The sequence below is a fragment of the Thalassophryne amazonica genome, chromosome 6 (assembly GCF_902500255.1).
Source record: "Thalassophryne amazonica chromosome 6, fThaAma1.1, whole genome shotgun sequence".
Lineage (NCBI taxonomy): Eukaryota > Metazoa > Chordata > Actinopteri > Batrachoidiformes > Batrachoididae > Thalassophryne > Thalassophryne amazonica.
The window spans coordinates 82856011-82880402 of record NC_047108.1 but is presented as its reverse complement, the minus strand read 5'-3'; the positions used below and the strand labels follow the sequence as shown (position 1 = coordinate 82880402).

General features: G+C 43.3%; 1 protein-coding gene across 11 annotated transcripts in view; it reads right to left on the bottom strand.

Moving 5' to 3' along the window:
* Window positions 1-24392, bottom strand: part of znf512b (zinc finger protein 512B) — a 135323-nt gene that overhangs the window by 17733 nt on the left and 93198 nt on the right. For all 11 annotated transcript variants that reach the window (XM_034172614.1, XM_034172615.1, XM_034172619.1 and 8 more), the window contains one exon: window positions 17322-17414. In XM_034172614.1, coding sequence (XP_034028505.1) covers window positions 17322-17414 — 93 coding nt within the window. The remainder of the gene's footprint in view (window positions 1-17321; window positions 17415-24392) is intronic.

The window sequence follows — 24392 nt, the reverse complement described above, 5'->3', positions numbered from 1 at the left end:
AGTTTTAGCTTTTCTTTTGTGTTTGTTTCATTAAGTTCTTTTTGTCTCTTTCTCTAAAATTGTATTGTAACATTATTAGTCTATTATTACTGACTATTATTGTCTATTATACTACTATAACAAACTTATACTACTGGTCTACTGGTGGTTGGCTCTCACTGCGGTATTGTATCACTTCCTGTTCCGGAGCACAGCGGTGTTTTTCTGTATCTGTTAGCTGTTTAATCTGCGCAGTTAGATTGATCTAGTTATCTAGATTACGATTTGTTTCCCAGTGTAATCTTTACGTGCCTTAACTAAAGCACTCCTTCTGCTGAATCACCTCTAAATTATTTACACATTATTCACTTTGCATGTTTTTAGGAATCCGCTAGCTTAGCGTAGCTACTAGCTCTTAGCCGATTTAGCATGGCGGCTTCTCCTGTCTCTCCCGCACTTTTCTGCTCTGGGTGTGAAATGTTTAGTTATTCCTCGGCCTCCTTTAGCAGTAACGGTACTTGTAATAAGTGTAGCTTATTCATAGCTTTGAAGGCCAGGCTGGGCGAATTGGAGACTCGGCTCCACACCGTGGAAAATTCTACAGCTAGCCAGGCCCCTGTAGTCGGTGCGGACCAAGGTAGCTTAACCGCCGTTAGTTTCCCTCTGGCAGATCCCGAGCAGCCGGGAAAGCAGGCCGACTGGGTGACTGTGAGGAGGAAGCGTAGTTCTAAACAGAAGCCCCGTGTACACCGCCAACCCGTTCACATTTCTAACCGTTTTTCCCCACTCGACGACACACCCGCCGAGGACCAAACTCTGGTTATTGGCGACTCTGTTTTGAGAAATGTGAAGTTAGCGACACCAGCAACCATAGTCAATTGTCTTCCGGGGGCCAGAGCAGGCGACACTGAAGGAAATTTGAAACTGCTGGCTAAGGCTAAGCGTAAATTTGGTAAGATTGTAATTCACGTCGGCAGTAATGACACCCGGTTACGCCAATCGGAGGTCACTAAAATTAACATTAAATCAGTGTGTAACTTTGCAAAAACAATGTCGGACTCTGTAGTTTTCTCTGGGCCCCTCCCCAATCGGACCGGGAGTGACATGTTTAGCCGCATGTTCTCCTTGAATTGCTGGCTGTCTGAGTGGTGTCCAAAAAATGAGGTGGGCTTCATAGATAATTGGCAAAGCTTCTGGGGAAAACCTGGTCTTGTTAGGAGAGACGGCATCCATCCCACTTTGGATGGAGCAGCTCTCATTTCTAGAAATCTGGCCAATTTTCTTAAATCCTCCGAACCGTGACTATCCAGGGTTGGGACCAGGAAGCAGAGTTGTAGTCTTACACACCTCTCTGCAGCTTCTCTCCCCCTGCCATCCCCTCATTACCCCATCCCCGTAGAGACGGTGCCTGCTCCCAGACCACCAATAACCAGCAAAAATCTATTTAGGCATAAAAATTCAAAAACAAAAAATAATATAGCACCTTCAACTGCACCACAGACTAAAACAGTTAAATGTGGTCTATTAAACATTAGGTCTCTCTCTTCTAAGTCCCTGTTGGTAAATGATATAATAATTGATCAACATATTGATTTATTCTGCCTTACAGAAACCTGGTTACAGCAGGATGAATATGTTAGTTTAAATGAGTCAACACCCCCGAGTCACACTAACTGTCAGAATGCTCGTAGCACGGGCCGGGACGGAGGATTAGCAGCAATCTTCCATTCCAGCTTATTAATTAATCAAAAACCCAGACAGAGCTTTAATTCATTTGAAAGCTTGACTCTTAGTCTTGTCCATCCAAATTTGAAGTCCCAAAAACCAGTTTTATTTGTTATTATCTATCGTCCACCTGGTCGTTACTGTGAGTTTCTCTGTGAATTTTCAGACCTTTTGTCTGACTTAGTGCTTAGCTCAGATAAGATAATTATAGTGGGCGATCTTAACATCCACACAGATGCTGAGAATGGCAGCCTCAACACTGCATTTAATCTATTATTAGACTCTATTGGCTTTGCTCAAAAAGTAAATGAGTCCACCCACCACTTTAATCATATCTTAGATCTTGTTCTGACTTATGGTATGGAAATAGAAGACTTAACAGTATTCCCTGAAAACTCCCTTCTGTCTGATAATTTCTTAATAACATTTACATTTACTCTGATGGACTACCCAGCAGTGGGGAATAAGTTTCATTACACTAGAAGTCTTTCAGAAAGCGCTGTAACTAGGTTTAAGGATATGATTCCTTCTTTATGTTCTCTAATGCCATACACCAACACAGTGCAGAGTAGCTACCTAAACTCTGTAAGTGAGATAGAGTATCTCGTCAATAGTTTTACATCCTCATTGAAGACAACTTTGGATGCTGTAGCTCCTCTGAAAAAGAGAGCTTTAAATCAGAAGTGCCTGACTCCGTGGTATAACTCACAAACTCGTAGCTTAAAGCAGATAACCCGTAAGTTGGAGAGGAAATGGCGTCTCACTAATTTAGAAGATCTTCACTTAGCCTGGAAAAAGAGTCTGTTGCTCTATAAAAAAGCCCTCCGTAAAGCTAGGACATCTTTCTACTCATCACTAATTGAAGAAAATAAGAACAACCCCAGGTTTCTTTTCAGCACTGTAGCCAGGCTGACAAAGAGTCAGAGCTCTATTGAGCTGAGTATTCCATTAACTTTAACTAGTAATGACTTCATGACTTTCTTTGCTAACAAAATTTTAACTATTAGAGAAAAAATTACTCATAACCATCCCAAAGACGTATCGTTATCTTTGGCTGCTTTCAGTGATGCCGGTATTTGGTTAGACTCTTTCTCTCCGATTGTTCTGTCTGAGTTATTTTCATTAGTTACTTCATCCAAACCATCAACATGTTTATTAGACCCCATTCCTACCAGGCTGCTCAAGGAAGCCCTACCATTATTTAATGCTTCGATCTTAAATATGATCAATCTATCTTTGCTAGTTGGCTATGTACCACAGGCTTTTAAGGTGGCAGTAATTAAACCATTACTTAAAAAGCCATCACTTGACCCAGCTATCTTAGCTAATTATAGGCCAATCTCCAACCTTCCTTTTCTCTCAAAAATTCTTGAAAGGGTAGTTGTAAAACAGCTAACTGATCATCTGCAGAGGAATGGTCTATTTGAAGACTTTCAGTCAGGTTTTAGAATTCATCATAGTACAGAAACAGCATTAGTGAAGGTTACAAATGATCTTCTTATGGCCTCGGACAGTGGACTCATCTCTGTGCTTGTTCTGTTAGACCTCAGTGCTGCTTTTGATACTGTTGACCATAAAATTTTATTACAGAGATTAGAGCATGCCATAGGTATTAAAGGCACTGCGCTGCGGTGGTTTGAATCATATTTGTCTAATAGATTACAATTTGTCTAATAGATTACAATTTGTTCATGTAAATGGGGAATCTTCTTCACAGACTAAAGTTAATTATGGAGTTCCACAAGTTTCTGTGCTAGGACCAATTTTATTCACTTTATACATGCTTCCCTTAGGCAGTATTATTAGACGGTATTGCTTAAATTTTCATTGTTACGCAGATGATACCCAGCTTTATCTATCCATGAAGCCAGAGGACACACACCAATTAGCTAAACTGCAGGATTGTCTTACAGACATAAAGACATGGATGACCTCTAATTTCCTGCTTTTAAACTCAGATAAAACTGAAGTTATTGTACTTGGCCCCACAAATCTTAGAAACATGGTGTCTAATCAGATCCTTACTCTGGATGGCATTACCCTGACCTCTAGTAATACTGTGAGAAATCTTGGAGTCATTTTTGATCAGGATATGTCATTCAAAGCGCATATTAAACAAATATGTAGGACTGCTTTTTTGCATTTACGCAATATCTCTAAAATCAGAAAGGACTTGTCTCAGAGTGATGCTGAAAAACTAATTCATGCATTTATTTCCTCTAGGCTGGACTATTGTAATTCATTATTATCAGGTTGTCCTAAAAGTTCCCTAAAAAGCCTTCAATTAATTCAAAATGCTGCAGCTAGAGTACTAACGGGGACTAGAAGGAGAGAGCATATCTCACCCATATTGGCCTCTCTTCATTGGCTTCCTGTTAATTCTAGAATAGAATTTAAAATTCTTCTTCTTACTTATAAGGTTTTGAATAATCAGGTCCCATCTTATCTTAGGGACCTCGTAGTACCATATCACCCCAATAGAGCGCTTCGCTCTCAGACTGCAGGCTTACTTGTAGTTCCTAGGGTTTGTAAGAGTAGAATGGGAGGCAGAGCCTTCAGCTTTCAGGCTCCTCTCCTGTGGAACCAGCTCCCAATTCAGATCAGGGAGACAGACACCCTCTCTACTTTTAAGATTAGGCTTAAAACTTTCCTTTTTGCTAAAGCTTATAGTTAGGGCTGGATCAGGTGACCCTGAACCATCCCTTAGTTATGCTGCTATAGACGTAGACTGCTGGGGGTTAATGATCGATCTCTGCTCCCCTCCACGGCATGTCTTTTTCCTGGTTCTCTCCCTCAGCCCCAACCAGTCCCCGCAGAAGACTGCCCCTCCCTGAGCCTGGTTCTGCTGGAGGTTTCTTCCTGTTAAAAGGGAGTTTTTCCTTCCCACTGTAGCCAAGTGCTTGCTCACAGGGGGTCGTTTTGACCGTTGGGGTTTTACATAATTATTGTATGGCCTTGCCTTACAATATAAAGCGCCGTGGGGCAACTGTTTGTTGTGATTTGGCGCTATATAAAAAATTGATTGATTGATTGATTGATATTATGTAGACTATTATTGGTGTTGCAGTTATTATTAATATATGAATAAAAATAAATAAAAAATACAATTTGACTCTTTTACGACAACGAATGCTGAGCCATTAATTATTATACAGAAAACATGCACACAAACATGCAAACAGCTTAATGCTAACTTTCATTGAAAATGCCATAGACATGCTAACGCGTTGGCATCGGTCCCGTTTTTAAGTTATAAAATACATTTATCAACTGTTTCAGAAGACCATAACAGGTCGGTTTAAAATAAAAATATTAAATATTACTCATAGACATATGCTCTTCAGGGTTTTAGTGAGGGAAAAATTAGGATAAAGCGAAATAAAACAATGAATCCATGAATCAGTAGATCGAAGCGCTGCATCGATCTGCGAATCACTGCTTCGATTGGTTCAAGGTTCAAAGCAAAGCCGCGTTGCAGAAAAGTTGATTACAGACCTGCTGCAGGTCTGTAATCAATGTAGAGAAATTATAATTTTCCTGACAAACACCCCCCCAAAACAACAGCCACTCTGAAGAACCGATAAGAGAATCGTTAAGCAAAAAGCTTATGATGTCGGTGGATCAAATCATTTCTTAACGATACCCGAAAGGAACCGGTTCTCGATACACATCCCTAGGCAGGACATGCACATGGGGCATGCCACCAGCAGATGTGAACATGATAAGAGTGCCCTGCTTCTCATTTATGTCATTTCATGACTGTATCTCTGTGACCGTGGGTCATCAACAGAGGAAAAGTTGTGGGCTGGGGTGCTTGGCTGGCTTTGTTTTTGTTTTCTGTTTCTCCCACCAGGTGGTATGCATTCAGGACTGAGTGGCTGAGCATTAGGACCTCACCCTGAACACCTGTGGCTTGTTTTCACGTGCAGGTCATCAGGACTCACAGCTGTGGTGTATTCTGTCTTGATCAGAGATTGCTGCATTTAAACCTTGAATGCACAGTGTGTGATTGCCAGAGACTCGACCTTATGAGCAGACGTGTGAGATCGGCATTGGGAGAACAATCTCACCATTATGGACGCAGAGACCACTCCAAGTTTGACGCCACAGTCTGTGAAGGAGGATTGGGTGAGGTCTCACGCTCTTCAGCACACTTCCTGAGGTAATTTGGTTTTGGTGACTTTTATGAAGTAATGACAGTGGATTTGGTGTCCCTCACACCTTGTGTTATTGAGCTGTCACGTTATGCTAATTGTCTAATCAGCTTCTGCTGCAGTGGAGATTTGAACTGAGTTGTTCCGTGCCTGCAGGGTGAGAAGCTGATATATATTTAAGCCAGGAAGTGTTTGCTGATTGTGTGCACCTTTGAGCTGTGTCTCTCTGGGTGGAGAGTGTTGGACTCACCTCATGTTTTCTTTCTTCACAGACTCGGTTTGTCGCGGCCACCTGGGGGGTGTCGGCGGGGTCCCTGGGTCCGAACTGCTGTGACTCCAGACCGTTTGCGCTGCTGAGAGCGCGCCGTGTTTTCACCTCACCAGACCGTGGACATTTTTGGTTGTTTATCACTAAACTCACTATGATTATTAAATTCTGTTATCTTTTGAACCGTGCTCTGCTTATTTTATGCTGGGTCCTGTCAAACGCTGGGTCGGTGCTCCGACCGCGTCCGACACATAACAGTAGTCTCTGGCCATTTAACAATGGACCAGCTGAAGCAGAGACAGTGTTTTTGCCGGGAAGGCTGCAGCAGATGTTGGAGTTAATCCGGGATCAGTTGCGGGTGCTCTCCGCCCGGGTTGTGCGCGTTGGTGCACGCATGGCGGAGTTCACAGCTTGGGTCGTGTCACACCCCGCTGTTACGGCTGTAGCTCCATCTCCTCCCGTGCAGCTGGCTCCGACGCCTGTTGTAGCAGCCCCGGTGGTATTTAGTTTGCACTTTAAGCTGTTTGTTATAACCTGCTGTCGTTTACAGCAGTGTGAATTGGTTTTTACTCTGTTACCACGGGGATTTTCTTATTTGGCACTTGACAGAGTCACATTACCGTCCAGATTCAAAGGATGGAAAACAATGTTTTTCCATTCTTTGCACTTGACGATGTAGGCCAATGTTAGTTTTTTTTTTATTGGTCTATTATCTGTTTCTTGTTTTAGTATGTGGTGTTTTTATCAGGGGTTAATTTGTAGTTTTTGTGGGTTTTAAAGCACTGTCTGTGGTCTGGTGGAGTTGAAAATGCAGGCTGTCTGGAGCATAGTTTGACCCAGGTGACTTTATGTTTGTCTGTTGGTCTTTCTTTTTTATTTCTTTTGGTTTCACCTCCCAGGGTTTGATGGGACGGTCCTCTGGGGGGTGATGGGGGGGTAATTGGGTTGTTTTTTCTTTTTCTCTTTTTTTTTGTTTTTGTTGTTCCCTCTCTTCTCCTCTGGCTCCAGCCGTGTGAGCCGTACGTTGTCGGCGTTGCTGGAGTGGTGCAGTTTGGTTATGCTGGGCGTTTCCCAGGTAACCTCTGCACCCGGATGGGGGGGGTTTAGGGGTGTTTTTCGTTACTTCCCTGTTCCACCTCCGGCTTCAGCGCGCCTTTGAGCCGTACGCCATCGGCGTAGCTGAGGTTTGGGGCATTGGAATATACCCGCAGCTGGTGGCTGGTTTAAAAGTCGGAGGGGTGGCGCCGTCTTGTGCCGTACGCCATTACCGCTGTTCCACTCCTCCCGGTTGACTTTTGGGGTATAGTCATGGTTGGTGACACTGGACGTACTTCCAGTTTCCCCTGCGCTGAGGGGGTGGGGTTGGGGTTGTTGTTTTCTTTGTTTGTTTTTTTTTTCCCCCAGTTTCCGCCCTCAGGGTGCGACTGTGGTGTCCTCTGGGGGGGAAATGACTGTGGGTCCATCTAGCCATAGACGGCCGGGGCTGGGTCTGTTGTTAGTCATGGGGGGGGTGTCTCCTGGGGTTTGATGGAACGGTCCTCTGGGAGGCGCTAGGAGCCCCCGTGGGTGACTTTGGATCCCAGAGGGACCTCGGCTGTGGTTATTACTCCTGGAGCTGGCGGGATGTCCTCTGGGGGGGTGTTGGTCCCTACATGTCATCCGGGGGAGGCGGGGTGTTAGATTTTTCTTTTTTTTGCAAGCTTAAGTTTGGGTTGTGTTTTGTTTTTTCTTTTCTCCTCTTCCCAGGGTTTGATGGGACGGTCCTCTGGGGAAGGGGGGGGGGGGGTGTTGGTATGGTTGTTTGTGTTTTTCTTTTTGTTTTGTGACTAGGCAGACTCTGAACATGGTCGAAAGAAGGCTGAATGCACAGGTTTATGAACTCCTGGCCAAATCTGTGCAAAGTGAATGACAGAAGCAAGAGTTGACAGAAACGAATGCAAAGATGCAGTCAGAGGTGGAGACGCTAATAGGTCCGCTAAATGAAGCAGTAGGCAAGACCATCAAATTTAACAAAAGATATCTCTGCACTGGAGTGTCAGCTGCAGGACATTCAGGAGCTGCTCCAAGAGGAAGTCCAGTAGACACCTTCCTTCTCCATCTGCCTAGGGTAGATGGAGGATGAGGGGTATATTTTGCGGGAGAAGCTGAAAGAAGAGAACGAGAGCAAGAAGACTGTAGAGAAGTACGTCTTTGCTCTCTAGACTCGGCTGGCTGAAAGAAAGACAAAGGCAGGATAAAACGCCTTGTCAGTAGAGGGGGCTGAAGAGGGCCTCAAAGGAGTCCAGTGGGAATTTGGACGGTGTTCAGCGGCAGCTGGAGTAGAAAAGTTGGACAAACTGGATAAGATAGAGATCCGTTTGCAGCAAGAGAAATGGATGACCTCTTGGTGGACCAGGACCACCTTCGGCAGATCGTCTCCAATCTGGAGAGGAAGCAAAAAAAAAAAAAAAAAGAAAAAGTCTGACCACATGTGGGCCAAAGAGAAACGTATTGCTACTCTACATGCAGAGGAGTATGATCGTGCCGAAGCGGAGGCCAGGGAGGAGACAAAAGTGTTGACCCTGGCAAGAGAGTTAAAGAATCTTACAGACCTGAAAGATGAACTTGACCGATTTAATAAAGTGCTCAAGACCGAGACGGATGACTTCGGAAAGAGTTCATAGTTTGAAGAGGTCCAACCGTGCCATGGAGCAGCGACTGGAGGAGATGAAGATTCAGCTGGAGGATGTATATAGGTAATGTTTCCAGGCCCACTCTGCCAAGAAGAAATGGGAGCTGGATCTGGGAGGGCTTGAAGGCCATCTTGAAGATGCTACTGAAAATCGCGATAATGTCTTATAGCACTTGAAGAAACTGCAGGCCCGAATGAAAGACCAGATGAGAGGACTGGAAGAGCTATGAATGTTCGGGGATGAAGCAGTTAATGATGCTAAAGACAGTGATAAGAAGCTTAAAGCCATGGAGGGAGACATGTTACACATCCAGGAGGAGCTGTCTACTGCAGACAGGCTCAGGGAGTGAAAGGATGAGATCTATAGTCTCAACACAGAGTTCCCTGTTGGCAGAGAAGAGGCGGCTGGAAGCTCGTATCATCCAGCTGAAGGAAAAACTAGAAGAGAAGCTCAACATTGAGAGGGTCAATGACCGCATGATGAAATTCACATGAGGTTGAGCAGCTGACGACGGAGCTGTCTTCAGAGCGCAGTAACGCTCGGCTCTTGGAGAGAGGCTTTCCCAGCTGGATCGTCAGCACACGGAGCTGAGACTGAAGCTGCAGGAGGTGTTTTTTTTTTTTGCTCCCAGCCGACATTCCAGCCATGGTCCCTGGAGGGGGGTGTTGTTCCTGGCCCAGGTTCGTGTGGTCGCCGGGAGGCTTCCCGTGAGGGTGGGGTACTGTTGTGGGCTGGGGTGTTTGGCTGGCTTTGTTTTTGTTTTCTGTTTCTCCCACCAGGTGGTATGCATTCAGGACTGAGTGGCTGAGCATTAGGACCTCATCCTGAACACCTGAGGCTTGTTTTCACGTGCAGGTCATCAGGACTCACAGCTGTGGTGTATTCTGTCTTGATCAGAGATTGCTGCATTTAAACCTTGAATGCACAGTGTGTGACTGCCAGAGACTCGACCTTGTGGGCAGACGTGTGAGATCGGCGTTGGGAGAACAATCTCACCATTACGGACGCAGAGACCGCTCCAGGTTTGACGCCACAGTCTGTGAAGGAGGATTGGGTGAGGTCTCACGCTCTTCAGCACACTTCCTGAGGTAATTTGGTTTTGGTGACTTTTATGAAGTAATGACAGTGGATTTGGTGTCCTTCACACCTTGTGTTATTGAGCTGTCACGTTATGCTAATTGTCTAATCAGCTTCTGCTGCAGTGGAGATTTGAACTGAGTTGTTCCGTGCCTGCAGGGTGAGAAGCTGATATATATTTAAGCCAGGAAGTGTTTGCTGATTGTGTGCACCTTTGAGCTGTGTCTCTCTGGGTGGAGAGTGTTGGACTCACCTCATGTTTTCTTTCTTCACAGACTCGGTTTGTCGCGGCCACCTGGGGGGTGTCGGCGGGGTCCCTGGGTCCTAACTGCTGTGACTCCAGACCGTTTGCGCTGCTGAGAGCGCGCCGTGTTTTCACCTCACCAGACCGCGGACATTTTTGGTTGTTTATCACTAAACTCACTATGATTATTAAATTCTGTTATCTTTTGAACCGTGCTCTGCTTATTTTATGCTGGGTCCTGTCAAACGCTGGGTCGGTGCTCCGACCGCGTCCGACACATAACAAAAGAGGGTTCATACTTATACTGCCTGCTTGATAAGAGGGATTCAATAAAATGCAGTGTTTTTATATGGTCTGTGGCTTTATTTTTTTTAAATACGTCCATGTCCTTCTTGATATCAGGCATTTTCCTGCACCTTTTACAGGACAGCGATGGTAGCTCAGTGGTAACGTTTCTGACTGGCAATCAGAGCTTTTGGAAAGTGCAGGTTCGAATCCCGTGGGTGGCATGTATTTTTTTTTATTATTTTCACAGCAGCTGCTGTGGTCACACATCGCGCAGCTGCACGCACTGTGATTCCGCGTGCCCAAAACTGTCTCAGTGGCATTGTTCACACCTGCCCATCAGCTCGATGTTTTTGTGGTTCGCTCATACGAGCTGTTCTGCCTTGATTTGACAAGAGTTGTACTTATTCATACTATGTGTGAAGGGGCCCTTACCTTTCCTTTTTTTAAAGCTTGTGTTAAATAGGTGCTATTTCCTTTGTGAATCATAGTTCATTTACAGATCAGAAGCTGTAATTTGACAATTTTAGTTAAAATATATACACTATACTGACTTTATGTCGATTCTACATTAATGTGGTAATTTACTGTGTTTTCGTTTTATTTATTTCATTTATATAGTGCGAAATCGCACCAAAGCTGCCTCAAGGTGCTTTACACAAGTAAAGTCTAACCATGGATGCTTAGGAGAAAAAAAAAGACAGCATTGTGATTCATCTATAATATTCAAGACAGCAAAAGTTACCCCGAATACTATAGGCGTTTGGAAAGCTAAGGGGGGGATGCCGCCCCCCCCCCCCCCCCCCCCGAAAATTTTGAGAATACAAATGCCCTGTGGTGCATTCTGGTGCATTCTTTGGACTAAATTTGGACCTGAAACACCTGTGAAATTTCTCTTGTGATCTCATGCAGTATGGCACAACATGTGGCTTTTGAATGCATGTTGTGCATCCTGTAGGAGCATGTACAGAATATAACAACACAACAGTTTACAAATATAGCTAAATCTTCATGAAAACTTCATTTAGTTTGTTTGTGATTGGGCTCAAAGACTAGGCAATTAAAAATCATAACTCTCAACTAAAATGTTATAAATAACTTCAAACTGCTTTCAGACTAGGTAAAGAGATATCATATCATAATATCATACCATAATACTGAAGCCACTCGATTACTATTATTCATTCAATAATGCACAACAATAAAATGTTAAACTTGTTTAAATTATCCATCTCAGTCTGAGCCCAAACACCTCTAAGAATCTGAACCTGAATTTAATTATTTTTTATTTTATACAGAAATTTATTTATTGATTGACATACCTTGATTAACATACCTTACAGTAAAAAAGCCACATATTCTTGTGTAAATTCCTGCAAATCCACTCAAAGCCACTCTGTCTTTTTCCCATGAAAAACATCTACATTAATAAAAACTAATTTACATTCTTGTGTAAATTCATGCAGCCTAAATCCATTCAAAGCCAGTCTTTTTTCCCCAATGAAAGAAAGTCTAGATTAATGAAAAAAGTCACATAATCTTTTCTAAAATCCTGTTTGAACAGCACAATGTTTATTTTCCAGAGAGAGAAAAATTCTTACCGTGTTTCCTGAGGGGACAGTTCACTTTTCCCATTTCTTTTATCTTTCAGGTGTGTTGATTAAAGCCAGCGACGATTCCATGGATTCTTGTCATTATGAGACTTTTTCAAACGGTCTTTCTCGCCATCTTCTCTCTGTGCGATGTCGGTCCGTGAGAGAGACATGCTGCACAAGTCTTCTTTTAAAAACTTTAGCGTTCTAAAGGTTTGCGATGTCCACATGCTACATTTAGCTAAAGCTTCGTGCAGGAGATACAAAGCGTCGCCGCAGCAACCAACCAGACTCGCTTTACAACAACTGTTGCAACAGCCAGGCTTTTTTTTGCCGCGGTCTTATAAAACTTGCACGATGTCGTTAAAAAAAGAACACTTTGCGACAGACATTTTAAAAACTCAGTGACAATCATGATTACGGAGTAAAACACTAATACCTCCCCCCCATGATGAAATCCGCGGAATTTCAGCCCTGCATTTCTTTTAGATGGCAAGAATTTACAAAAAGACGGAAAACCGTCCAAAGACGGCGAATAAGCATCCCTGTCTAACCTTACCAACCCCCAGAGCAAGCACACAGCTGACAGTGGTAAGGAAAAACTCCCTCTGATGATTTGAGGAAGAAACCTCAAGCAAACCAGACTCAAACCATCTGCTAGGGCCTCACTATCAGCACAACAGAAAATACAGGAAATTATACAGGAGATTTTGGGAGTGCATGCTGGTGCACAAGACGAGAGGCCTGCAGAAGAAGACACCCACTCCTATCTCTGGATGGAGCTGCACCTTAAACAGAGAAAAAAACTGAATCAGGCATCAGAAAAACAACAAATACAGTATAATCAGGGCTGTGAAATGAAAATTGTGAAATCTGAGGAAAATTTGCGGGGGGGTCAGCACCCCAGGAGCCGGGGTCTAGGGCCCTGTGGGGCCCCAGAATTAAATGATACTTTTTCAGCATCTCCTGGAAGAACAAATCTCAAATTAGTGGATATTTAAATGATCCTATATTCAACCTTTTATTTGACCTGTCAATGATGATGTTGAAATAACAGAATATGACATGGAAGTAGGACCTGGAATGATTTTCCTTTTAATTGTAAACCAAATTATGCATTAACTCAGAACAATTAAACTACATGAAATTTATGAAGACTTCAAAAACCACAGCTAAAGCTTGTAGAATATTTGGAAAATCATGGTAAAATATTAATAACATACCTTATAGTAAAAAGTCAGCTATATATTCTTGTGTAACTTCATGCAGCCTAAATCCATTCAAAGCCACAGTCTTTTTTTACAATGAAAGAAAGTCTAGATTAGTGAAAAAAGTCACATAATCTTGTCTAAAATCCTGTTTGAACAGCAGAATGTTTATTTTCCAGGGAGATAAAAATTCTTACTGTGTTTCCTGAGAGGGCACAGTTCACTTTTCCCGTTTCTTTTATCTTTCAGGTGTGTTATGAAGCCAGCGACAATTCCACGGATTCTTGTCCTTATAAGACTTTTTCAAACAGTCTTTCTCGCCATCTTCTCTCTGTGCGACGTCGGTCCATGACACAGACATGCTGCACAAATCTTCTTTTAAAAACTTGAAAGCTCTAAAAGTTTGGGATGTCCACATGCTAAGTTTAGCTGTGGCTTCGCACAGGAGCCACACAGCGTCGCCGCAGCAACCAACCAGTCCTGCTTTACGACAACTGTCCTAACAGTTACGCTTTGAGTGGCATTTGTATCTGTGACACACAGATCAGTGTCCGCGGACTTATAAAACTTACACGATGTCGTAAAAAAAGAGAACGCGTTGCGATAAGCATTTTAAAAACTCAGTGATGTTCACGATTATTGTTGAGTTTGTGTGCCAAATAAATTCATTCATTCATTAAAGAGTACATCACTAACACCCTGCCCCGCCTCCCCATGATGAAATCCGCGGAATCTTGTGGATCCATGGAGTTTTCACAGCCCTGAGTATAATTTATCAGCATTTTGCAATAAGAAAAACAGAAGAAATAATAAGGTGATCGCTGGCCACTAGCCCTAAGCTTGACTAAAAGACCCATATTTTAGTTAAAGTTGAGGCTGTGGCACACTCTGTTCGCTGAAAAAATTAATTTAAAAAGGTATAAAGCATAGTACCATACTATGCCAGTATGCTAGCTATACGAAAGGGAAAATAAGTGCTTCTTAAGTCTGGACTTGAAAGTCTCTACAGAATCTGACTGTTTTATTGGTGCAGGGAGATCATTCCACAGAATAGGGGCATGATAAGCGAAAGCGCTGTGACCTGCAGACGTCTTATTCATCCTCGGGACACAAAGTAGTCCTGCACCGTGAGAATGCAGAGCCCAGGCTGGTACGTAGGGTTTAAGTAGGTCAGCTAAGTAGGGAGGGGCTAGTCCATGAATAATTTTATAGGTTAGTAACAGAACCTTAACATCTGACCTCACAGGGACAGGAAGCCAGTGAAGAGATGCCAAAATGGGTGTAATGTGGTCAAACTTTCTGCATCCTGTCAAAATTCTGCCAGAGGCACTTTGAACCAATTGGAGACCCCTAATGCTGGACTGCAGTAAACCAGAAAATAGAACACTCCAGTAGTCCAATCTAGAAGAAACAAATGCATGAATCAGGGTCTCAGCATCAGCCATAGACAGGATGGGACGAATCTTCGCTATATTTCGCAGGTGGAAGAAAGCAGTCCTCGTAATATCTCTAATGTGGAGGTCAAAGGACAACGAAGGATCAAAAATTACCCCAAGATTCCTCACTTTGTCAGTGTGACGTATGACACACAAGCTTAGGCTAAGCGTTAGCTGGTCAAATTTATGCAGATGTCTCACAGGACCAAGAACCATCATTTCAGTCTTGTCAGGGTTTAAAAGTAGGAAATTGTTAGACATCCAGCTTTTCACTGCTCATGCAAGGCAATCTTCTAAGGATTTTATGTGGATGAGATTACCAGCAGTTATTAGCGTGTATAACTGAGTATCATCAGCATAGCAATGAAAGGTAATCCCAAAACGCTGCAATATGCGCCCAAGGGGTGCTATATAAAGGGAGAAAAGCAGGGGGCGTAAGACAGACCCCTGTGGAACTCCAAATTTCATGTCACTAAGGTTAGAGGTAGTGTTACTGTACAAAACACAGTGAGAACAACTGGTCAGGTATGACGTCAACCATGCAAGGAAGTAACTGTCATCCTAAAATGATTCTCCAGCCTATCGAGTAGAATATGATAATCCATGGTCTCAAACACAGCACTAAGATCTAACAGCACCAGAACCATAGTGGTGTCCAAATCCATTGCAAGCAGAAGATCATTCACTACTTTAGTGAGAGCTGTCTTTGTGGAATGATATTTTCTAAAAGCAGACTGCAGTGGCTCAAAAAGTTTATTCTCAGTAAGGTGGTCCACAAGCTGCTGTGAAACCACCTTTTCCAGAATTTAGAGAAAAATGATAGATCTGATATCGGCCTATAGTTTTTCAATACACTAGAGTCAAGATTAGATTTCTTAAGTAATTGTTTAATCACTGCAGATTTAAAACATTTAGGAACAGATCCAGAGGTTAATGAGAGATTAATAATTTCCAGCACAGTCGGCCCGAGAGTGGGCCACAGGTCCTTTTTTGGTATAGGATCAAATAAGCAGGTTGTGCTTTATGTAGACGTTAAGAGTTTCATCAGCACTCCTAGTGAAATACTATCAAATTCTGTAAATCTAAGTAAAACCTCAGTGATGCACCCACCTCAATAGCAGGGTGTAGTGGGTGGGTTAAGGCATGCTGGGATATGTTTAACCTAATGTCGTCTATTTTCTTCTCAAAGTAATCCAAGAAATCTTGTGCTGTAAAAGGAGAGCGACTTATAAGTGGTTGTCTATGAATAAGTGTCGCCACCGTGTCAAACAAGAACTTGGAGTTATGCTTGTTTTTGTTGATCAAATCAGAGTAACAGGTCTGTTTTGTGGCCAGTAGTGCATGGCTATAGTCTAAGATAGCATCACACCACGCAAGGTGGAACACTTCTAATTTTGAACTATGCCATTTTCGTTCTAGACCTCTAGCCTTATGCTTGAGGTCACTCAAGTAATCACTGAACCAAGGTGACTATGTTTTGGGGGTGCGAGGTTTTAATATAGCTGGCGCAATCATGTTGAGTGTAGTTTTGAGTGCTATGTTTAAACTGTCCACAAGACTATCTACTGATTGGGTATTTGCCAAACGTGAAGCTAAGATATCAGGCCGGCTAGCTTTGAGGTCAGTTGTAGTTGAGGAGTTGATGTGTCACCGCAATGATAAATAAGGTTGTTGTTCCACTAAACACGGCAGCGAAACTGTAAAACAAATAAGTGAGTGATCAGAGACCACTAATGCAAGAGGCATGATGTCAGTATTTGTGACAGCAATACCACGTGTGAGAACCAAATCTGTGTGAAAAATATTAATACACACAAATTTTAAGGTGCAGCTTTTAAGTGTGATTTGAAGAAAATTATTTATTTTTTTTAAAACGATTCACAGCCCTAATTTTGTGAGTAACTCAGTTGAAAATACATTTTTTTGGTCTTAAACAGAGGACTCTTCGTCATAAATTCTGGATTAAAACTGACATCTGGATCAGCTTGAATGCTGCCTGTAAAGTAATCAGGAAAGAACCGGTTCAGACAAAGAGGACTAAAAGATGCATCACACTGCTATGATTAAAAATTGCATCATGAAACACACATTCATGTGCACATACTGTACAAAATCATAAACGTGCTGCATGCAAAGTGGTTTGTTGGATGCAAGTTCATTAATAATACATGGTACTTTTTCAAACAAGCTGTGTGAATTATTCAACAAACTTCATAGTGGTAGCGCTGCTCTAATGCAGGCATGTCACGATAATATCTTAATGATGCTCTCTGCTGTCAGGGTTAAGACGGCTTCGGGGAGAAATGTGAGCACTTCAAGGACAGCAGTATCAATCATCGGCTCGCGATGCTTCACCAACCTTAAGATCAGTTTCTGTGAAACAAGCATGGCAGCTCACAGTGAATTTGCTGCACACAGCATGTGCAGCTCAAGATGACTCTGGATGTGCAGCCTGTACATGCACAACTGTCTTAAACAAACCTGATGTCTGTGGTGAAAGCTGATATGAGCAGACAACACAGGAAAAAGTGCAAGTCTGACAACCTCCTGTAAGAGTGTGGCATGTGGTAAATACGCTGCTCACTGGGTCAGTGTGGCAGTGCTGAAACATTGTGCCCCCAATGTGTCTCAACCTAGACTCTGCCAAGTGTATACATGTGCATGAGTGTGTGCAGGTGTACCTTGGTGCTATGTTCAGCCATAGTGTGGTAATTGAGTCCAGCTTTGGACCTGAACTGTTTGTGGCACTGCTGGCACTTCAGAGCGTCCTGGAGCTGTAGCGGGTGACAAACAACACCAAATAAAATGACAAGGTTCCATATTAATGGCTGTCCGATTGTGCGGGATAAGCATGTTCGGACAACAGGTACTCTGTTATGTTGTCCGAATTGGACAAGCGCAGTCTTTTTGTATAAAGTGGTTTAATTTCTTGTTGTAGATGCATCATTAAAACAGTAGGTAACCAGGGTACTGTGGGTTTTCAAGACACGTGACCGGTTCAGTAGAAACCACAAATGCATTATAGGAAATCCTTTTTCAGAGAAAAGTTTCACAGAAAATTTCAATAGGTTTCATTACACACTGTGGTTGAAGGCCTCAGCAAGGGAAGCAACTGCAAACAGATTTTCACAATGGATTTAATTGTTCACGTCTTGAAACAAACGCCATGTTTTAGAACTCACATGACATAATGCAATGCAAAAGTGCTAACATTAGCATGTGGTGAGTGTGAGTATTGCCTTTACCATGAGACACAATCAATTTGTGAAAATCCAGTGTTAAGTTTTGTGCAGGAAAAACCTATTCCTGTTTTATAAAACACTGACGTTTTTGACATTTAGCTGAATGGTTAAGAAGTAAAAGTAATATTTTAAGATGACTGTCACAGTAAGGTCATATAGTGCTGTTTGTACCGCACAGAAAGGAGCATATGGTTCTTAATTTTATGGCCCCTTCACACATAACATGACTGAGGCAGTATGGTGCATAAAGGAGGAATCAAATGTCACTCGTGAAAAATCGGAGCCACCTCGTACAGCTGTTGCAACAACCATTCGCGCACACCAGCGGCCAAAAGACAGCAAGTGCACTGTGCGTGCTCATTCAACTCCTCTCTCGGCACATGCCAGCCAAATTCCAGGTGTCGCACACGAACATCCAACACTGCTCGCTTGACACTTAGAAAAGGCGGGGCTATTCGCGCTACCAGCACGAGAGTAGACAGCGGTCGACCACGTTCAACCTGTCTGTGAAAATTGTCTAAGTGCCCCATGAGTGTGGCATAACCTAGCAACACACATGTGCTGAACCTCCCCCTCACCACCACCACCACCACCACCACACACACACACACACACACACACACACACACACACACACACACACACACACACACACACACACACACACACACACACACACACACACGGCTTGTGTGGAGTGTGTCACTCCCCCCAGCACACACACACCATGAATCCAACATTGTCAGCTGTGGCTGAAGGTCCTGGAGTCCGGTCACTGTCCAGTGCAGTGCACTGCTGGAACAGCTGACCGCTGTGTACTGCAATACATGTGTGGGCAGCTACTCATACCCTCATCACTTGCTGATAATTACATATCGACATGAACACATGAGGACCAGCCAGCACGTGGCATGGTGTGGAAGTAATGAGCCGGCCGGGCAGGCCGATGTCACTTCCACCATGTAAATTGTAGTTTACACGACAGACAGAAAGAGTGGAGATTAAATAACACAAATAAGGGTAAAGGCGTGAACTCATTCATTTGTGATCGTTTTGCTCATACACTTTGCTGTGGACATACAGCGCCTGTCAGCTGACGGTCGACTGACAACTGGATGTGACTGTGTACGTAAGGTGTCAAATTAAAAACACAGACATCAGACAGACGCAGAAGAAAGAAATAAAAATACATACATAAAATAAAAATCACAGAATGAAGGAACAGAGAGTGAGCCTTTTTTCTGTGAGCTACCAAGGTCCGCAGACAGAGGTGGGCGTGTCCCTCTGCAACGTGCATCTGTTCAGATATCTGTGCACCCAAGTCAAAGCTGGGTGCACAGATCACAGCCACTACAGGTCACAGCCACCTGCAGTGGCTGTGGTGTGATAAGAAGTTGCACAACTACAGCATGAAGCATGTCGGCATGCTGTCCTCGCGTGGAAATAAATTAAAACACATATTGCTTCAGTTGACAGGTGCGTCAGCGCACTGCAGCACTGGTGAATATCATGCCATGCAGGAAATCACCCCACAGGACGCCACCGCGAGGCGCATGTCACTGTGGGATTTTCCCACATTGTAATAATTAAAACACATATCACATTTGCAGTGGATCACTGTGCACTGGACATGCCATGCTGGCTGATGGGATCACGATGCGAGAGCCCGGTTCTTCATGAGACGAGAGACAACTCTTCATGAGACGGGAGCTGGCTGGCTCTTCGTGAGAGGGGCGCATCAGGTAATTCATGTAAAACATAAAAGGGTGAACAGGGGCTCGACTCGAAACTTCTGGCGCCCCTCGTATTTAACTGTTGTCATTTTATATAAATTTGTATGCAATTTAAAATAATGGGGAATATAAAAATAAAAATGTCATAATTTTTATATAAAAGAGAAAAAATATGCAATTTGTCATGTGTACCACCTAAAACAAGAGCAATCAGAGATGTGTGATGCACATGTTCAAAACCTTCCCTGCGCCGTTTGAGATGGGACACCTATCCGACGGTGATCCATGTGTAATCTGAGGACTATCTGACCATAATTTACATATTCTGATGGCAGCAAAACAGGATCTGAAATGATTTGAGCGCATACGAGGGAACCTCGAAATGGGTCTGGCATGGCAAAGCCTGCCGTTATGACCTGCACGTGCCACTTATAATAATGTCCACCCCCGGAGCGCAAAGGAACTGTTGACATGTATGTAGCACGCTCCATCATGATAATAATTCTGAATAATTACTATGTACAATGAATGTGTGTGCGTGGCGGCACACGCATGCTGCGCACTCGCTCGAACGTGTGGAACACAGTGCTCCAGTCCCGTGTTTGCCATCCAGATGTTTGGACATCGGACAGTCTGCAGCACCTTTTATGGATGTCTGACAGCAGTCTGCATCATCCACCTGTTGTCTACATGCGCAATGGATGCCATCGTGCAGGTGTGGATGAGATACTCTGGATACGTTCTGACAGGGCTGACCATGTCTCTTTTCCTCCCAACTGCGTCGGATTATGTGTCGGGAATGGTTTATGTGTCGGGAATGGTTCCTCCACATTCTTGCTATGTGTAACAGGGGCTTTACTTTTTATCCTATTTTTTTGTGTGTAAAAATAAGTGTCCAAGGTTCATCATCATGTTAAATGATCTCATCTAAAACAACAACAATGGGCAAGTTATGGTTTTAATTTACAGATGAACATAAACGATTTCTAAAGATTCTTTTATTTTTACTTTATTCATTTATTTAGTTTATATTTTATTTACAAGTTTTATAATGTAAAAATGTTTTTAACTTCAAAACGTACAGTAATCAGAAATTAATCTTGAGGTTAAAAAAATTTGTAAGGATTTTCTTGAGAAAACTGTATAAATTAGCAGTTCTGATGTTCCTTTGATGTTCATTTCTGCACTCTGTCATCTTCCATGTTTTGGCCTGGTGTCTCATTTCTATTGTATGTGTGAAGCTACGTCACAGTGCGCAGCGGTGAAAGTTGGATTGAGTTGGACTTTGACCGTGGTGAGTATCACATCAAGCGGCTGTGCGTGCTCCTGCAAGCTCGGCTTTTCACTGAAAATAGTGGGTTTTAGAGTGATGTGCGCCACGTTTGTGTGATCAGTGTGAAAGGCCCTTAACCCTGAAGTTCCAGGAAAAAACTAAGCAGAAACCAGGTGTTGCTACTTTTACTCTATATTGGATCTGTCACTGCAGCAATGTTTCATGGGTAACCTAACAGTTTGTTATTAACGGACAATTATAGTCAAAACAAAGGACATATAAAGAAAGCCACCACAGTGTTATTTTTGAGAAAAAGATGTCTCGCCTCAGTATTGATTTGGAGACGGAGCTGTTATGGTGAGTGAGCCCCATGGTAATGTGGTGTTTCGGTCATTGTTTCACCATAAACAGTCAATTTAATAGAGCCACATGGGCTGCTGGGCCAACAAACCATTAAAACAAGTACAAGAACACATCTCCCAGGAGATACCCCTCCAGCTAACCTCTCTCCGGGATAGTCTCCATTTCATTGGAAGTCGTTTATCCACATCTTCTGCTGCATTTACGATAATTAATGTTCACAAATTACAGCAATGCAAAGAACCCACAGAGGGGTTGCAGCATTCTCATGAGTTGGGTCATTTAAAGTAGGATTAGTTGTCATATCGGAGCGGATGAACACACTGAGACCACACTGCACTGTACTGGGATACAGCCAGATATTGTTTCTACAGCCTTTGAATCGATATCTTTACTGTAAAGGCTCCCTAGACTCGGCACAATGGGGTCCTTAGGGAGGGGTGTCCAATAACACTGCAGCCATTTCCATCCCAGATTGTTACTTGGTTATAAACCAACATGACTGGGCTGGGAAGGTTTTATTTTCCACAGTGAAGACAGAATAAAGTTGAATAACAATTATTATGTTTCAGTAAATGTAGGGGGCAATATGAAAACTGAAGTGCTAATATTATTTTTTGATTAGATTCCAGTATGGATGCACCAACACCAATATCAGTGCAGATACTGACATTATTCATCATCCCTGATGTCCACCTGTCATTGCTGAGGATGAGTTGCACCCTGTTGAAGTCGAACATCTTCTGCTGTGACTTCAAAGACCAATCCATGAATGGCAAACCCTGGAGCAGCCAATGCACATTTTCAGGCCCTTTGCTCAGTGCGGTCATCCTTGGCTTGATTCATTCCCTTCTGAACAAGATGCCTTCTGAACAATGGGAGTGGTCTGTGGATGCCTCTTTCCAGGTCTCCAGGTAAATGCGGGCATATCTTAGGTTCCATTTGCAGGTGTCTTTGTAATGGAGTATTGGACGGCCTCTTGACTCCTTCCCACTTTCAAGTTGACCGTTCAAAAAATTCTTGGGGATATGGCTAATACCCATGCGTTTTACATGTTCTAGCCACTGTAGGCCTAATGCTGAGCCATGATCTTGATCTATACTTGTAAAGGAAAACTCTTTGCAGGTACATGCAAACCTATCACGGCAGACCTTTTTTGCTGTGGCTGACCAAGGCAGCATCATCTCTAAACAGCAATTTCCTCAACAGGACACCAGGTAACCTTTGTAACAGGTAACTTTTATTTTAGCAGGTTAAGGAGTTTGCCATAATGTCACATGTGACTGGATATAAATACTGTCTGTTGATGACTTAAAGGTGAGCATGACGAGGGCCGACAAGAAGATGTGAAATTATGCCCGGTGTAACAACACAGCCTTGTTTGATAGCACTGGGAATTGTGAAGGGATTGGATGTCTCTCCACTGAAACTGACAGTGACTCTCATGTCTGAGTGGAAAGCTTCGATAAGGTGAAGTAGAGCTGGCAGACATCCAATCCTCTGTAAGATCTTAGGCTGCTAGTTGGATGAGGACAACTCGGGCATATACCTTGCCAATAATTTTGAGGAGGGATATTTCGCTGTACCTGTTTCAGTCACTCCTGTCTCCTTCATTCTTGAACGTAGTGACTATCTTCACATCACACATGTCTTGAGGTACTTTACCCTCCTTTCACCATAGACATAGCAGCTCATGAAGTTGAGGGAGTAAGAGTGGTATCCTATTTTTATGGTCTTGGCAGGAATTAAGTAATTTCCTGGGGCTTTACCATTGGCTAGTGTGTCAGTTGCTTTGCTGAGAATTACAGTTGTCACATCACCCAGGTCATCCGGGACTGACAGCTACTACATTTTTGATGAGGGGTTCTGTTGCTTGTCTGATGACTTCATATATTCCTCTTATGTTGCCTGTAAGGCTGGTCTCCTCTATGGTGGAGCCCAGTTTTTGCCAATAGCTACAGGCACATTTCCTGTCTTTTGAGCATCAGCCTTTACGTATTTGTTGCAGGGCGTGTATCTTAAGAGGACATGGACTTTGCTTTCATTTGATGAGTGCCTGTTTCTTTGCAGGTGTAGTTTCTTCCATCTCTGGCAATGCTTTCATTTGATGAGTGCCTGTTTCTTTGCAGCTGTAGTTTCTTCCATCTCTGGCAATGCTTTCATTTGATGAGTGCCTGTTTCTTTGCAGCTGTAGTTTCTTCCATCTCTGGCAACTTGGCATCATACCAGTCAGCACTGTGACTCTCTTTCCTGCCATAAGCCTCTATGGCCGATGTGTGTATGAGGGACCTGAGTTCCTTCCACCTCTGGGCAGCAGATACATTGGCTCCTAGAGGATGAATGCTGTAGATGGAGTCAAGGAACTTCTGCATTCTGTAGGCTTCTGCCGTGAGGGCAACATTAATCATTTGTGGTCCTTTTGGTGTGGCATTTTGACATCATCAGGACTTAATAGCAACCTTGCTGATGACAAAGGAATGGGCTGTGTCATAATTCACACTGTGGTAGCTCCAGGTATTATACACACATGGACGATGATCCCTTTGGTGACAGCTAGCTGGTGCCATTGCCGTGACCTAGGACACCTCCAGGAAACCTTGTTCCTGCCTTTGTTATTAAAGTAATTGTTAGTAATGCAGATTTTCCTGGTGCAGCCTAACTCCAGGAGTCTCTGACCGCCTTGTTCATCTTACCCACTCCCTGATGTCCAGTGCATGTGGGCTAGAGCATGACAAGGGAGTGGATTTTCACTCCCGTCCCATCCCGCTCCCAGAAAAAAAAATCCCATTCTGTCCCAATCCTGGACTGGAATAAAAAAAATAAATCCCATCCCGTCCCACTCCTGTAAAGATGACTCCCAATCCCATCCCGCTTCCACACAAAATCAGTCCCACTCCCATCCCACTCCCGTATGTCTTGCGCCGTGATGATCAATCAGTGACTGAATATGTAGTGACGTGGAGATGTCTGGTGTTTGACTGAAGATGTGAACATGTCCTGTATCTGGTAGCAGCCCGTGAGCAGGACTTATGTCTCTTTTGTCCTTTATTTGAAAATTATGACAGAGTTTTTGGAGCGAGCAGCAGCACCACAGCAGCAGGAGCGGAGTTTCTTTTTCTTTTTATGTTACGTGCGCTCGCAAGC